The sequence below is a fragment of the Larus michahellis genome, chromosome 9, assembly GCF_964199755.1.
Source record: "Larus michahellis chromosome 9, bLarMic1.1, whole genome shotgun sequence".
Lineage (NCBI taxonomy): Eukaryota > Metazoa > Chordata > Aves > Charadriiformes > Laridae > Larus > Larus michahellis.
The window spans coordinates 12,544,833-12,562,438 of record NC_133904.1 but is presented as its reverse complement, the minus strand read 5'-3'; the positions used below and the strand labels follow the sequence as shown (position 1 = coordinate 12,562,438).

At 38.9% G+C, this 17,606-nt stretch overlaps 1 protein-coding gene across 2 annotated transcripts in view; it reads left to right on the top strand.

The window, feature by feature from the left end:
* Window positions 1–17,606, top strand: part of SLC12A1 (solute carrier family 12 member 1) — a 49,540-nt gene that overhangs the window by 22,383 nt on the left and 9,551 nt on the right. For both annotated transcript variants that reach the window (XM_074601233.1, XM_074601232.1), the window contains 10 exons: window positions 23–146; window positions 1,037–1,138; window positions 2,994–3,149; window positions 5,188–5,287; window positions 5,374–5,485; window positions 9,594–9,734; window positions 11,614–11,720; window positions 12,606–12,688; window positions 15,325–15,468; window positions 17,405–17,536. In XM_074601233.1, the coding sequence (XP_074457334.1) occupies window positions 23–146; window positions 1,037–1,138; window positions 2,994–3,149; window positions 5,188–5,287; window positions 5,374–5,485; window positions 9,594–9,734; window positions 11,614–11,720; window positions 12,606–12,688; window positions 15,325–15,468; window positions 17,405–17,536 (1,201 nt within the window). The remainder of the gene's footprint in view (window positions 1–22; window positions 147–1,036; window positions 1,139–2,993; window positions 3,150–5,187; window positions 5,288–5,373; window positions 5,486–9,593; window positions 9,735–11,613; window positions 11,721–12,605; window positions 12,689–15,324; window positions 15,469–17,404; window positions 17,537–17,606) is intronic.

Below are 17,606 nucleotides of genomic sequence, written 5' to 3'. Positions count from 1 at the left end.
TAAGTTCTGATTTGTCTACCAGGCTCTTTGCAAGGACAATGTCTACAAAGGACTGCACTTCTTTGCCAAAGGATACGGAAAAAACAATGAGCCCATCAGAGGATATGTTCTCACTTTCGTGATTGCTATGGCATTCATTTTGATTGGTTTGTATATTGTTACACAACTGCTATAATGTCATGTTTTGAAATTATATAAACAGATATTTTAATACCCTGATTATGCTGAGAAAAATGTCCAGTCAGGTAAGCTCTGACACAAGCCCAAGCACACTCAACACCCTGGTAGCAATTCCATTATTCTTAAAGAAGGCAAAAAGAAACCATCAGAGACTCCAGTAACATCTCAACACCATAGCCTCATTTTCTAAATGTGGGGCTTAGAACTGTATCAAATAAGGCAAAGCCACCAACTCTGAAAATAGTTTTCCAGTTTATATTGCACATAGCTCTGAGGTAGTTCTGAGATAATTAGGAAGCCTACTCTGCCAAGCCTTCCCCACAGTCAGCTCCAAAGCAAATCCCAGTTTGCCAGCATTGGTGGACGAAAATCCCAGCTACCATATTTAGGAGCGTGGGGATTTTTAAATGAGTTTTTCCAAGATTTGAAAGTCAAACTGTGTGACACTAAGTAAATAGGAAGTTTAGTAGAGAGAATTCAGATTGCCACTTAAAAAGCAAAACAATAAGTTTTAACCATAAGTCTTTTGGGAAATGCATCTGTCCCCTCGAATATGTTTTTAAAATTCTGAAATTTACACCAGATCTACATGATTAAGAGCCAGTCTGTAGAATCAGAGTATCAGGTATAACCTTGTACAGCACATAACATTATTAAAATCAGCATCAGTGAACACTACTTAATATGAATGAAGGTATACGAGGTGGCCTTAAACTACCACCACAGGAAAATAGCCAAGCTCTCTCTGGATGACAAATTCAGACAGTGTCCAGATTTAATGCATTGTCAGGAAAAAGCTATCCAACAATCTAGGGAACTGGTGCCCATGTCTGACTTGTGCATGTGTCTTTTGCAGCTGAACTGAACACCATTGCTCCCATCATCTCCAATTTCTTCCTGGCTTCATACGCTTTGATTAATTTCTCCTGCTTTCATGCCTCATATGCAAAATCGCCAGGTGAGTCTGCATTCACCAGTGATTTAAATGTGGGCTTCATAGTCTGATCTCTGCAAGTTTTTGAGTGTACGTCAGGGAAAGCTGCAGTACCTGTAAAATATCTAAGCTATGTGATCTGAGGTTTTACCACACTCATTGAATATGATGACATTTTATTTATCTCTAAAAGGTAAAAGTAATGGCTCTAGTCCTTACGTTCCCTACAGTTGTACAGAGTGAAAGAGACTTTGGTGTAGCCCGCTGGAGCAGAAAAGCTCCTCCTCAGTGTGGCTTTTTCCTCCTCACTATCATACAACATGGGTAGATAAAAACCTGTGCCAACTCTAGCCACATAAAGTAAGCGAGGTATAGTGGGGAGCTGTTGTGTCCTTCTCCAAATCTACAGCATCATTTACAGGAAAGTCCGTAAGAACAGTAATTGCACTAGAAGTGACAGTGCGTGGAAGGGAACATGTAGATCAAGAACAGGTCCACCAAGCAGCATCAGCACAGCCTGCAGTGGCTAGGAGCAGAATTGTAGGGTGAAGAGCAATGAGTTCCCCTTCAAGGTTAACTTGAGAGCCCCTTTCTATATTTGTGCAGCAAAGGAACATGCTGACTTTCAGGCTAGTGCATCGCCACAGCAGAATAGTTCTCATCATCTTCATGAATGAATCACCTTAAGGACTAAAGTTAATCAGCTGAGCAACACTGGTTTTGGCACACAGGAAAGACAATTTCCTGCCACTGTGAATTAATTATTCAATTCAAGGAGCGAGGAACACATTTTTGACTTCCAGTGTGAAGAAACTGCAGTAGTGATATAAATGCCTACATCAACTTCCTTCCTATAGATCTGCATGGTGCCATTTGTTCAGAGGGCAGAAAAGATGAGCGCTTCTGCTAATTACCTGCACAGCTGAACAAATGCAGATCTGCTCTACACGGCCTTGAAGCTGAGTAAAAATTATCTCTATAGACTTCACGTGTGTGCATCTGACTCTACTCTGCCACTACTTAACATTTCAGACAAAACTGCAGCTCTTTTTCTTTTCTCATTTCCTCCAGTTAATTTCTGCCAAATCACAGTGATAGATTATAATAATTGCAAGGCTGCAGGACAACAAATTTCTTCACAGCAAGACCTTCCCATTCCCTCATTACAAAGATGATCCAAGATAGGGCTGCTCAACCTCTCCTTGCATCTTCTGTGTTTTTCCCCTCTCCAAAGAGTCTGCTTTGTGGAACACCTGGCAGAGACCTGGAAACCATGGAGGTTCACTGCTTGCCTCATCATTTTAATTGCTAGCAGGGGATGGATTCAGTACTGCAGCTGAAAAGCAGCAGGAATAATATCTTTTTAAAGTCAATTGCAAATTATTTTATTTTTCTGCAGTGAGGCCAGGCGATTTCCAAGTTTAAGACAGGTGCACTTACAGTATTGGGATAAACTCTCCTCTCAGCAAGTGTTCAGCTCCCATTAATAAGTTCTATGCACGTGCATCAAAAGGACACAGTAGCCAATTACCTGGAGTTACAAGAAAATCTATTTTCTGTTCTGAACCAGTGATCTTTAATTTGGCAAAAAAAAGCCATACAAACAGAATAGCTACTCAAAGCCAGACTGGACAAAGCAGTAAGAAAAGGTTTGTAGTAAAAGGCTTGTAAGAGCTATACATATAGAAGTCTACATCAGCCAACATCTGAAACTATCTGTTGATACTCACGAGGCCCAAGAATTTGCACATATCACTCCCACCCCTTCCAACAGAGCCTGAAACAATTTGCACATGGGTTTGTATGCGCAAAATTGGTGGATCAGCATTTGATCAATATATTTTATGCTCTTCCGATTTCCTCAATTCTCTTTTAACAGGTTGGAGACCTGCATTCAGATATTATAATATGTGGGTGTCACTTTTTGGAGCCCTGTTGTGCTGTGGTGTCATGTTTGTCATCAACTGGTGGGCAGCTCTCATCACTTATGCCATTGAGCTCTTTCTCTATATTTATGTAACATATAAGAAACCAGGTAAGGCCACAAAACACTATTATTTTTTGTATATGTTATGCAGGCAGACCGGATTTTGTGGGAATTAATTCTGCTACAGAATTAGATACTACTTTTTTACTGATACCTTTCTTTAGAGGGAAGTTTGGAACATCTCATTAAATCACACTTTATATAATGTACATTTAGATGATAGTCCGGTGAATTTTTGCCTGTTTAACAAGTACTTTGAGCATGGTTCAGGGCTTTTGTAAACATTCCTGCACACCAGTTTATTCCCACCACGTCTTTACTACATTTGGGCTTTTACTTGAGTAACACTCATCATTTTTTTCCACCCACACACAAAACCCTACCTGAATTTTGCTGCGCTCTTGGCTGACTCATCTGGGGTCCTCACTCAAAACGTAAACCTACTGTCCATTATACAACAAAAATGCAAGCTGTACTACTCATGAACTGATCATCCTTCACCACCTCCCTACAATTCCTCAGTAAATCAAGAAAGATGGGCACAACTTTACTGATGGAAAAAAACATGATTAGTAGCTCAGCAAATCACAGCAGCTGTCCTCAGAAATCTGTACGCTGATACAATACAGCACCAGTATGAGACTGCACATTCTGCTTATTCCTATCCAGAACAAAACTAACCCAGGTCCAGATTTCAGTGCTAACCATCTGAATTGCTTCTGCAGTAGAAAAAAATAATACAAATAAGGGAGAGAAGTTTCCCAGCAGAAGATGTGCTTTCAGTGCAGCTAGCTTGGAATAGGAACACCTGGTCTGGGCCTGTGTTGTTCTGCATATAACACTGCACTGTTGTGTGTCCTCCCTATCTGTGTTCTTGTATCCACTGGGATGGTCTGTGGTTCTCTTCCTGTGAATATCATCAGCTGTAGGAGACCGCACCTGTTACAAGACAGTTGTCAAGATCATTTAATAATTATAGCAGCCTTCCAGTACTTAAAGGGTGCCTACACGAATGATGGAGAAGGACTCTTTATGAGGGAGTGTAGTGATAAGGTGAGGGGTAATGGTTTTAAACTGAAAAAGGGTAGATTTAGATTAGATATTAGGAAGAAATTATTTACTGTGATGGTGGTGAGACGTTGGAACAGGTTGCCCAGTGAGGTTGTGGATGCCCCATCCCTGGAGGTGTTCAAGGCCAGGTTGGATGGGGCTTTGAGCAACCTGGTCTAGTAGAAGGTGTCCCTGCCCAGGCAAGGGGAGGTGGAGCTAGAGGAGGTCTTTTTGGTCTAATCCAAACCATTCTATGATTCTACGATTTCTACCCATTCCTAGTATATTGCCAGTGTCCTTGCTGAAAAGTAGCAGCTTAAAGCTTGGTTAATTCACTGAAGACACTGTACAAAAGCTATCTATCTCCTGCTCCCGAAAAGAATGACTTGTTCAGCACTTATTTACCAGCAGTGGAAGGGTTCAGAAAAGACTAATATTCCTGAGAAAAGAAGACCTCTAAACAAACCTCCACTTCCTTGCACTAAGTATTAGCTTTGTATCTTGGCATAATGGGACTTGATCTGCATTCATGGAGATCTCAAAGTGTGGAAAGCCGTGTCTTATCCGTCTCCATCCACCAAACAGCTACAAAATAATGAGAAAAGATGTATATGCCAAAATCGGTTTTAGAGAAGAATTTTTGACCTATACAGTAGAACAGAGCTAATTGGAGCTAGCAATGTTCTTTCCTAATGGTTTCTTTGAACTTCCTGAAATTCCACACCAAATACATGGCTCAGGGCTGTCCATTTTATACATGGGAGAAGGGTACAAAGTTAACGAACAGGGAAGAAAACAAGGAGGAAAACAATACTTTATATAAAGTACGAGAGGATTTATTTGCATGTTTGTTTTTGCATCACACAAGCAAAACTTATTCTATTACAAAGCACAAAGAACAATAGCTCTGTATCTATGAAGCATGAGAGAATATACCCTGCTTTGGCTCACAGATAACATGATTGCTGACCTTTGCAATAGAACAGAGGGAAAAGCCCATGGTTTAATATGCATTATTTGTCTTTATTACATGCAGAAGTAAATTGGGGCTCTTCTACACAGGCTCTTTACTATATTAATGCCTTAGACAGCGCTCTGGCATTAACTACAGTGGAAGACCACGTGAAAAACTTCAGGTAAGATTTCCAGTGAACAACAGAATGGCTTATTCTGAATAAGTACATTACCCAATTAAACACAACCTCTTTTTTCCTCCTAACAGACCCCAGTGCATAGCATTAACAGGAGCTCCTATGATCAGGCCTGCTCTGCTAGACATCACACATACTTTCACAAAGAACAACGGGCTGTGCATCTGTTGTGAAGTGTACACGGTAAGGTCAACTCATATAAATCTGAAAATTCAGCACCAGTGGGTGCTGCAGATCTCCATTACACATTCCACTCTCACTCGGCACACAATGTTCCCATTGGTGCTGACGGGCATCTGTGCAGACCATGAAAGAGATTTGCACTGAGAATGAATTTTGTCATAAGTCTTGACAAGAAAGCTATCGGCTGATACAGAGCCTGCTGGTAAATGACTCATTGAGATGCATTTCAGAGTTCATACTAGACAGAGCAAAAAATGGTTTAAAAAATAATGCATTACAAGGAAAGATTTTATTTTTTTTAAACGGACACAGCAAGACTTTTATAAAAAAACAAAAACAAACTAACACCAAAACCAAACTTGAAGGATTATAGTGCAAGAATCAAATTACCTAGGCTCTATCTTCAGCTTTGTCACCGATTTGCAGTGTTGAGGTTTGGCAAGTAATTCAGCTCTCTTTGCAGTGGTTTCTCCAAAACTGTAACAATGCTAATTTGGAGGATAAACATGCTCTTCTGAGATATAATGAGAGAAGCAAAGTATATTTCTAGTTATAAATACACAGGAAATTATGTATCTTAAAGGATGAAGACCTAGTCTTTCATTAGGACAGAAGAAAAATAGACGGATTTGTAGTGTAGAGGAGAAAATGTATTTTAAATACTACAATGACCTTTTAATTTTGAGAGGGTAAAAAAAAGAAATCAGCTCACGGCAGCAAATGAGGCTGCAGAATCTAACTAATAGAGGCAGTCCAGGCAAGTTAATGTATTCCTCTACAGGACTGTAGGAATAATTCATTTGATGCTGCCACTTTGCAGAAAGGGAATACAGAAGATCTACGTGTGATTCTTCACAAATCAAATGGATCTATAAAGAGTGAATGGTCCTAATTCTTCTCTACTGTAATTATTGTTAGCTTTCTGCATCCCGTAAGTGTAGAATCAATCCCAATAAGATCCTGAGACTACACAGCTTCCTAAAGTTGAGTTTCAGCAAGCTTTCTGAATTCTTAGGCATGTTTCTCTAACACTAGTACTTTCTATAGAGAACTGAAATTTCATAGAATTGCCTAGGTTGGAAGGGACCTTCCAGATCATCTAGTCCAACCATCAACCTAACTCTGACAAAACCCATCACTAAACTGTATCTCTAAGCACTATGTCTACCCGTCTTTTAAATACCTCCAGGGATGGTGCCTCAACCACTTCCCTGGGCAGCCTTTTCCTGTCTATACAGAAAACTAAGTCTGTTTTGCTAGTGCAAGCATTTTCATTGTTTTTGTTTTGTTTTGTTTGTAAATTATTAGCTCTTCAGCAATTTAAGCTAAATTTAATTTTGTTGGTAATAAAAGTGTGACAAAATGACCTTTTGTGATTTGCAAAATTGTGGTAAAAAGTGGATGTTAAAATTCCTAGCGACCATGTTGAAGAGCAGTCTATAATATATATCATAACAAATACAGCAAGACTATTTAGCCATAAATGTAATGCCCATCATATTTTGCCTCAAAAGCTGGCAATGCATAGTTTTGAGACACCGTGCCAGACAGAACATCTTTCATTCCCTTTTCCCAAAGGGCAGCTAGAAACTTTCCAGGAACATGGTGCTAGATAGTTCAGAGATAGGTAAAATAACTACGCCAACTGAACATAAAGATGATTAAAAAGTTATTTGTCTCTGAGGTTGTGGCTGCGTGTTGGCTTGAACAGTCTGTTTCTAGTAAAAAGGGTTATTCTGCTTTTACTCCGTGCCTTCAAGTAAGATATTTTTGCAAGGTTAGTCTTCATCCAGTCTGCAAATTCACTGGATTCCTCGTACAATTGCACAAACATTAACACTGATACAAAGGAGGAGTAGGGAAGGACACAGATAGGCTGTCATCTGATAGAAGGGTGGGACTGGCCCTTTGGCCAGCAGAAACACATTGCGCAAGCCAGTTGTGAAACTATCCTCATGTACACCCTTAGAGAAACCGGGAAGAAGGGCAAGACTTTTTTTTTTGTCCTGTCCTTACCCACAAGGGAACTTTAACCTTATTGTTTAACTTACTATTCCCAGGTCTTCAAACTACTCTTCCAGCAGCCAGGATCAAGCTCTTCTTAAGTTACACCTATTAAATGCAAACAAACTCCAACAAATTTACTATCACCAAAGAATGTAGTGTGATCTCATTAAAGAAAAATCACATGGACTCTCCCATCCTTTCCCTTGTACTTCTCAAATAGCCATAAGAAGTTCAGAAACATACATTAGAGACAACACCAGCACGAGCATCAAACAAGCCTGCTTTTGGTCAGGTCAAACCTCAATTTTTATATATATAATTCTAATGAAAAAGGTGCAGATAAAACCACAATATACGAAATATGCCACATCATTTCACAGCTTCTTTCTCAATGCTATTTTCTGATTTTTAGATAGAACTAGCTAGAAAGCTTTTTTTGAAGGCCTCTTTTTCTAACAGCCAATGCCAATTCACTAAAAGTAAATGTATTGCAGTTATTTCTACATCTATATAAATGTATAGTATATATCATTTTCTTCCAGGAAGGCAAAAAAGTAGTTTCAGTAAGGCTGAAAAATTTTGAATGAAGGATACTTTGGGTTTACATTCAAAATCACCTTTTAGAAATTGATTTTGAATTAAGTAATCCTTCCCATACATTTCATTTCGGAAAGAATTTCTTGCAGTTCAGGTTTTACACTACTCTTGATTGGGAAATAAATTTTGAGCTTACAGTATTTGCTACGGACAAAAAAAAAAAGTTTAAATCTCCCTCAGCTCTATTTTAACCAGTTTCCCAGCTTAGCAAAAGAAGCTACCATATACTAGCTTACTTTAAATGCAAAAGATTTAAATACGAATTTTGAAATACAGTCTCCTGAGCATGAGTTTACCAAGCCTTCCTAGATTTATATTATTGGAAACTTCTACCAATTTCTCTATGTATCTGTTCCATTGGAACTAAAATTGCAATTTGCTAGCATCCTCAAAAACATTAAAAATTTTAAAAAGCACAAAGGAATGAGTTCTGCACAAAATGAAACTCTGCAGCAAACTAAAGTTCAGAACTATCTGTTTATAACAAACCAAACTGGCACCACTACCTGAGTTAAGCACACAGAAATACTCACTGGATTCCAAGTGCTTCCAAGTCAGCTCCATCCTTCCGGCCCATCTAATTACTGCTTCTGTCTCTGATGTTGCTGGACACTCTCCCACAGTTTACAATTCTGCTCTACTATTCTGCCTTGGAAAGCAAAGACTACCTGTCCAGCCCAATAATGCTAAAATCAGTACCTGCGGCTCTTGAACGTCCATCTCAGAGGTTCATCATCACTGCAGAAGACCTGGACTACTGATTCAGTTTCCTAAAGACAACGTGAAAGGGAATAAACAAAGCCTAGCAAACCTTAAACTCAAACTTAAGAACACAGATTTTTTTAAAATCAACTAAAGTCCAGATACATGTTTCCCAAAACATATCTCAGTCTTTCTAAAGGCCATGCTTGCCTTTAGACTTGATGTCTTCCCTGGGCCTAATCTTTTGGGGACCCACTGGCAGCCCATTCTCTGCTGCCAAGTCAGTATATCTTGTCTTATGACTTGTATATGCACGTGGATTTTGTCTCATTAAATTATCAGATGACCGCTGGAAGAGCCTGGTGACAAAGGCATTTGCATCTTTAATGGCATGGCAACAACCCTTTTCTCTTACTATTAGTAGATAGCAGCTTAACCGTGTATATTTAGATCTGCTGAGACTTGTTTACGTAGTCAAGTCAAGGAGGAACTTCATTCACTCTGAGATGCTTCATCATACCTTAGATATTTTTCTAAGATGTTACAATCCATATTAGTCTTCCTTTCTGTCAGAATCACTATATTTAAGTAGCATTAACAGCCTCAGCCCTCTCAAACAGAATGTGAATTATGTTAGCAGCATAGTTCTTTTCAAAGGGCTGAATCTCTGTGGACCCCTTTTGAAAATGTATTTTTCTGACTCTCCCCATTCACTTCCACAGCAGACTAGGCAACTCCTTCAAAATCACTGTGTGATGTATAATACAAAGCCTTCTTAATAATATTTTATTGTATCATGCAGGGACCACGCAAGCTGTGTGTTAAGGAGATGAACAGTGGCATGGCAAAAAAGCAGGCCTGGCTCACAAAGAACAAAAGAAAAGCCTTTTATGCAGCAGTGGCAGCTGACAGCTTCAGAGATGGAGTCAAAAGTCTACTTCAGGTAAGCTTTTTGTTTACAGAACACATAGAGGAGTGTTACATCAAAGCATCCCTTTATGTAAAGCATTACTGTTTACTTGTTAAGAAGTCCTGTGTATATATGGATAATGTTATAAGCAGAAAAGGCATTCTGGGGGTACATGTGTTTATATTACAGGTTATTTCATAAAGAGATCTAGTTCCGGGCTACGGAACTACGAGACAAGGCAAACTGATTCTCTCATAAATGAACAAGACGCTATTAGAAAAAGAGAGAGGCGTCTACAGGGCAACATACGAACATCTATGCAGCCAACACTTAATATATTTCAAATCAATTCTATTGCTTGGTATTATGCAGCATATTAAATATCTGAGAATATTTTTGCATTAATTGAAAACTGAAAATATGTAATATACTTTTTCTGCAAACAGAGAGAAGGCCATCTAAATAAAAGTCTGCAATATTTTTCTATTAGTCTAAGAATATAGAAGATAATTTCCAACGGTCCATTTAAAATGGCATTAACGAAGGCACAGAGGCACCGTTTTCATGTTTCCCGTCTCCCTCTCTCTCTCACATATCTGAATATTTAAACATACAGGTACTGAGGCAACATGTAGAGAAAATTCCCATCCTTTGCACAAAATATACTGCTGAAAAGGCATCCTTGCAAACTGAGACAGTACGGAATTGACTAAAATACTCTGGGTAACAGTGACCCACTGGTAGGCCACCAGTGCTCTTTGTACACTTGCTGAATGGATGGTACAACTGAGCAAGATGAAATATTATTAATAAAGATCCCTTTGTTCTATCAAAGCCTCACAAGGACAATTCATCTTGGGTTTATACATTGTCTCAGTAGGAGATCCTTCTGATGTTTTTGAGAACTGTTACAGTCTGATGATCCTTTCCATTACTGCTTAAAACACTACTGCCAAAGTCAACTACTCGACCACAGATAATTCCCTTCCAGCAAACAGAAGGATAACCATATCATCATTATTGTAACCTAAGGACATCTGCATTGCTTTCTCAACCAATTATTCACTTCAATATAAATAGTGCAAATGTATCAGTGCTACTCAAAAAAACTCATGAAGATTCCAACATTTCCTATCTATTTTCTTTTTGCTAGTAGTAAAAACTGGCAAGTGTAACAGCTTGACAAGCTGGTGTATTTGTGGGTCTTCTCCTGAAGTTCCCAAGACATTGTGTATTTAGATTTGTATAAAAATTAGGTTAGCTGAATCTAGATCTGACAACCCTTACTTATTGGATTTTAGCATCCAGGCTCATTTATGCAGGCAATCTAATATCTTGACAAACCATTTGTTCTTCCTGTTTATAAACTGTAATTTTATCTATAAAGCATGCTCAGCTAATTTTGGATAATCTTTTGGAAAGAACACCGCAAACAGAACAGCAATGGTTTCTAAATTTAAGACAAACAAAAATTATTCTTAAGAGGATATGCCTTCTCTGCATATCATCTGAGGTGTTTTAAGAGACTTCAGACCCAGTTAATCTATTAAGTATTCCAAATCTGATAAAAGCTTTATGCTATTATGTTAGAATGAGCATATAAACAGTGCTTGAACTCTCTCTTGATTCCAAGTTATTGAACCATTTTAATGAGAGCATGTCAAGAAGAAATGCAAATGAATGCTAATTTAGCAAAACTACATTTCTGTCATCTAAAATCATTTATAGTTGGAATGATTTAGAGCTAATCTTTCTGCTTCCTGCATGGTTATGAGCATGAAGGACATTCATGAAATGCAATCTAGTTGTAAGTGTCTCCAGAACATTACTTCAGTTAGCTTTTGCCATTACTTTTCATTTACAGTAAAAGCATGTGTGTGTACCTTCTCAAGCAGTGTTTTAATATTGTTAGGCCTCAGGCTTGGGCAGAATGAAACCAAATACCTTGGTGATTGGATTTAAGAAGGACTGGAGAAATGCCACTGCCACACAAGTTGAAAACTATGTGGGCGTTATACAGTAAGTCACAGCTCAGCACCTCCTTTTTTTACTCCTCTTAGACTAGATTAATAGAGCATTCTATACAGAATTTGATGCGTAGAAACAATGTAAGAAAACACCGACAAATCTGAGTTTACACACACTAACTCTGTAACAGGAGTTTCTGACCATTAGAAAAGGCTCCTTGGCTTCACACACCTAGCAAGATCTGCTTAGCAAACACCTGGCACTGTCAGACCTGATGTGGCTTGACAGTGCTACATAAAGAAGCTGTACTGCTGTCAGCAGTACTTTTGCAGAACTGTATTTTCCCATTTTTAGTGGGCAGGAGCTCAAAGAAAAACAACCCTAATGTACATACTTAGGGAATAGGAGTACATCATGGAATTCTTCTTTTAAGCCTAGGAGACAGAGGGAGAGCCTTGCTTCAAATCTCATGCGTGCCTAAGGCTCAGCAGCTCTGTGGGTTGGGATTTAGCCAGGAAACAGTCATTTAGAAATTGGCTTCTTAGATTCTTGCTGAAAATTCACTCGTAAAACTGAAGCGAGTTAAAAAACAACAAAACCCACCCCAGATTTGTTTTTTCCTCAGAGAAGGGAGAAAAAAAAAGTACACAATGGCAACCTAGTTCCTAAAAAGTGTTGTCAGAAAGACCCGTTTCAGGAATAGCCTATCTGTTCCCATGCCCAATGATACCCTTTTTTCAAATGAGGGAAGAAAGTTGATAGTACTTTACTTAATCTTGGGCAATTCCTTCTGCGATTTTACCTAGAGCAGCCTAGTACATGGCAGTAATACCTCCCTCTGAGCACTAACACTTCTACTGATCTGCTCAAAGTAGTTTTCCTCATTGACATGCATGACGTGAAAGGATATTTATTCTTCTTTTTCTTTCTTTTCAGTGATGCCTTTGATTTTGAGCTCGGCATGATTATCGTCAGAATTAGCCAAGGATTTGATATATCTCAGGTCCTCCAGGTTCAAGGTATGTTGGTGACTCAACAGCTGAATATGTGTGCTGGTAACACTCAGCACGGGAAGGAATCTGACCATAGTCTTAGGGTCACTGTGTGGTTTCTAGAAGGTGGGGTTCCTATGCCCATAACTTCTACAGTTCCTCCTTGCTTCTACAGTTTCAATCCTGCCCGAAATCCTTGCTGAAGCACTGGCAGTGATAGAAGGAGGCCAAGCCTCACACATTAAGGGGCTCTGCACACCAGAGAAGTCAACTCAACTCCCCCAGCAATTCCAGCACAGGCGCACACTAAAGCAGTAAAATCATGCTGTGCCACAGCAACCACCCACTCCGGCATGTTTCCTTCCTGCTGTTGTCACCTCTTCCTCCCTCTGCCTACCTGAGATCTCTGGGACTTGCAGCAATCAGGAAGCTGCACTTCTGGAACACTGGGGCCCAGGAGGTTCTCACCCCATGCAAAAAATCTGGAACTCATAGGAAACATCAGTTCTCTTTTTCACCTTTTTGTTCATTCTTCCTTAGGTTAGCAGCGCATATCTCAGGGGGGGAAAGAGGAAAACCTTCCACCATATCTTCAGGGAGACATGCCACCTGGGTGGAAAAGGTAGAGGGACACAGAGCACACAGGCAGCATGAGGGGCTTCCAAGAGCCACATACATGGTGCCTTCATTCTTCCTTTTCATCTTTAGGACACAGAGGTCTTACTGGTTCCCCAGGTACCCTGAGGAAGGAATGACTCCTTATAAAAACCCCATCAGAACAATTCTCTAGGTTTTTGGTGCAACACTTTTCCACTTCTCATAAGTTTGTCCACTTGAGCAGACAGATACAGCCTAAACACGGACATTACTCCTAGCGTCCCTTGTCCTCCTCACCAGAGAGCTCTTTTGTGTTATAAAGGAATTAGATAAAATCTATAGACATGGAACATAGGCAGCATAAAAGAGAACGACGACTCTTTGCTGCCGCCTGCTGTAAATCTGCCTCCAGCTTCTCCCCTGTTTCCCAGAGACACACTGACCGCGCTCAGGACTGCTGGGGAGAACACACGGAAAGGACATAAGTACCTTAATAATTAAAACCAAAATTAAAGAGGACGGATTCCAGGATGAAGCAACCCTCAAAAGCAAATCATCTCTCAGAATTAAAAGGCGCCAGAGACTCCTTTAAGAAACAAGGGTAGATGAATATTCACCCAGCAGACTCTGGCAGCTTGATGTGCGTGGAGAGCAACAGGGCAAAATTACGGGGACTTAAGAAAAAAATTTCAAGCTAATCGCGCTTTTTTCCTCCCTCTTGCTGATAAGTCAAAGAGATCTGCCTGTCTCTACTTGCTCTAAGTTAGAAAATATCAGAAGACACAGTCATTGGAACACTAGTGAAACTACAGCAAATACCAACTTCACATTCATACAAACTAGCAAATGTTCTTCAAGTGTTAAGACACGAGGAATCAGAAAGAATTAGTAACACAGGGGGGAAAAAAAAAAAAAAGGAAAACCTTCAAATATGCAGAAATCTTTTGAAGCAGATACAAAGTCTCTGTAGTGGGGAAAAAAAGAGATCATTGTATTCTATTATACTTGCTACAGCATTCTGCTTAATAGAGGAACCGAAAATTTAGTTTTGAGTAACCATTAAGTTAGTGACTATCATCATGTCTGATAATCAGAAGCATATGGCTATCATGGATTCTAAAATGAAAGAAATTATATCCTTTTCTGTTGGCAACTGAGAGTGCCAACAGAGCACCGACTAGTGAAAGTTTGTTTTGTTTTTGGGGTTTGTTGGCTTGTTTGTTTGTTTTTTAAACACAATGTCTTAAATGAATTTACTTCACTCTCTAGTCCATATATTACTCAAATAGAAGTTTTTCTTATGAAAAAAAACTTTCTGCAGGCAAATGCCTGTATCCTATTAATTAGTGCCTCACCATAATATATATTCCACAATAATACGTGGTACCTTTTTCTAAGCAAAAGTCTAATATTGGTAAATGAAACTGTACTTTTATATTACTGAATTTACAGAATGTTAGCTAAATCTTACATCTTCGCAGCAAATGCTGAAAAAATTAAAACAGTAAAAATATTTCAGCATAGAAACTAATCACATATTCAGGATTTTTTTTTTTTTTTTAACGTATTTATGAGAATCTCAAAGTCCAAAGCCACGTGACCTTGTTCTTAGAATACGGACCCAAGGGCTGGAACCCAATACATCAGCTTTCTTACTTTAGGAAAATAGCTTTCCTAATGTGTTTTCAAATTCTTGGGGAAAGAGACCAACTGAACAAATCCACAAAGATAACTCCATAAATAGTATCTCCTGTAACTATAAAATACAGTAATACTAATTTGATCCGGAAGAGAAAATCTGAAAGCAGCTGAGCAGCACTTTAGTACACACCATTGCTGTAGGCGTGAGAACCCTATGTTAGGGCTTCCAGAGATGAATTCAGCTTCCTCCTCCCTACTGGTTTGCAAGGAAAAAGCATTTTAAAAGAGTTTTTCCTCCCAGCAGCTTTACATTGTGTACAAATTAGCACAACAGCAATTGCATCACTGCCATTATTTCAGTAAGTGATTTAATTGAAAATAGAAAATGATGTGTTACCAGTTCCCTTACTTTTCCCAATATACAGAGGAATTAGAGAAGCTGGAGCAGGAGAGATTGGCACTGGAAGCTACCATTAAAGAAAATGATTTTGAAGAAGGAAGAAGCGGCATCCGTGGATTCTTCAGAAAAACCAACATGCTCAATATCTCAAAACATGAAACAAAAAAGGGTAAGTTCCAGAATGACAACTTCTCTCTGACCCTTCAATACATCACATTTTCACCAATATGCAAACTGGACTCAGGCCAAAACTCCTGAGCCACACAGAAACCTCTGGAACAGCACCTACCCACATCAATCCTGTCTTGGTGACCACAACCACATAATGCAGAATAGACTGACCGTCCTCTACTGGTAGGACACGCTACCTCATACAACACAACTATTTTTCCCCCCCTCATTTGCTAGGTGAACTTCTCAGCTCAGCTTATGTTGAATTCTATTTGTCAAAAATAGCACATATTTATTAAGGTTTGAGGAATACAGAACAACTTGATTTTTGTTTTGTTGTGTTGTTTTTTTTTTTATAGGGTATTTTCAGTTTTTAAACAAGAGGCCTTTTTTTCTCCTCTTTAAAGAAAACAGGAACATATGCACAATATTCAGGGAACAAGCAGTCTCACTTTACTCAACATACACACATGCACTCCCAGTACCCAGCTGAAAAACAGGTAAAAATAGCACTACTGCTCTATATTCTAAGCATAATTTCATTAAAATGTACAAATGAAGGTGGTAAAAGTACTGAAAGTACATATACAGCATGCTGTCAAATAACTAATTAACACATAACTTAAATGTATAGGTGATGAAATCAAAATTACATTTCAGATATAGCAAAATGATACAGTAATACAGACAGAATTAAAGGTCTCATTTCACAATTGCTAGGCTGTAATGATAATGACCCACCTGAAGCCATGCTTGTATGCAGACAAGTATTTTCAGAATTTTCACCTGCAGAGACTACTACATCTGGCTGTGCATGCAACTCCCACAGGTATTAAGATGATCTACAGACTGAAAATATAAAATGTCATTCTTTACTTGGCAGACTTCAGTTCATTTTGCAGTCTTCAGTAGAATATATTTTTATAACAAATACCACAAGAATGTGAACCCCTGTTTCAACTACTCTTTTAGATTTAGTTCAGAAAAGCATAAAGGAAACATATATTATACACTTTGGCTCTATATATGAGATAGATTATGTTAATAAATATCCCTGCCTCTCCGTTTTGCTTATACATTCATCCTCCCCAGAGTTGTTGCATCGTCCAGCATAGATGCTACAGCTGTAAAGGAAAGCCAATAACTGCTTCAGAACTATCCTATTCACACTCTAGAAATACAGGAAAACCAAACAAAGCATTTTTCAGAACCCAGCAGATCAGAGGAAAAACCTCTAAAGAAGCCTGTCTGCTCCATTTAAAATACTGTTCTGACACCGTCTCTTTGAAATCATTGAAAGAGAAGCAGTAATAAAGCCACAGGCTTAAAAAAATGGAATGAGAGAAGATATCGTTAGCACATAGGCAAGACTACTTTTTAAAGTCAGCCAAGCAAACAGCAAGAATCAAAGTTTATTTTCAATTAACAAGGACCCTCTCAAGCATAGGGAAGTTGCCACATATGCTTATGTTTTCTTAGCTTCACCCGTGCTCTCGCTGTACCCCATTAGCTGTCTTTGTCCATCATTATACTGTGCCTTTCAGGGAGCTTTGGACTTTACAACAGACAGCTTAGCTTGCAAATGATGCAAAATGATGCCATTTACTAGTAAAATCTATCAGATATTTCCCAACTGCTTTTTAAGGCCCCAGTGAGTTTTAAATTAACTAAAAAGATGCAGAGCACAAATAATCAGATAACCCCTTTCAAGAAGTTATAATCTAGTGACAAAATATTACACAAGCTTGGGTTTCTGTGTGTATGAGTGTATTAAAAGTCCATAGCATCCGTGCTGCAATTTTCTTCAGATTTAAAGTATAGAAATTATGTCAGAAACAGTTCATTTTCCTCAAGCTTTCTCTCCACTTGGCTCCCTGAAGTTACTTATTGCCTCACTCATCAGAAATCCTTCCACTTTTTTTTTCCCATTACAGAGAGCACCATTAACACAATACAGTCAATGCACGTGGGTGAATTCAATCAGAAGCTGCTAGAAGCCAGCACTCAATTTAAGAAGAAGCAAGGAAAAGGTACAATTGACATTTGGTGGCTGTTCGATGATGGAGGTAAGGAATTCGAGCAAGAACTGCAGGGAGACAGATTTCTGTGTTACCAGATATAAAAACAGACTTGGGA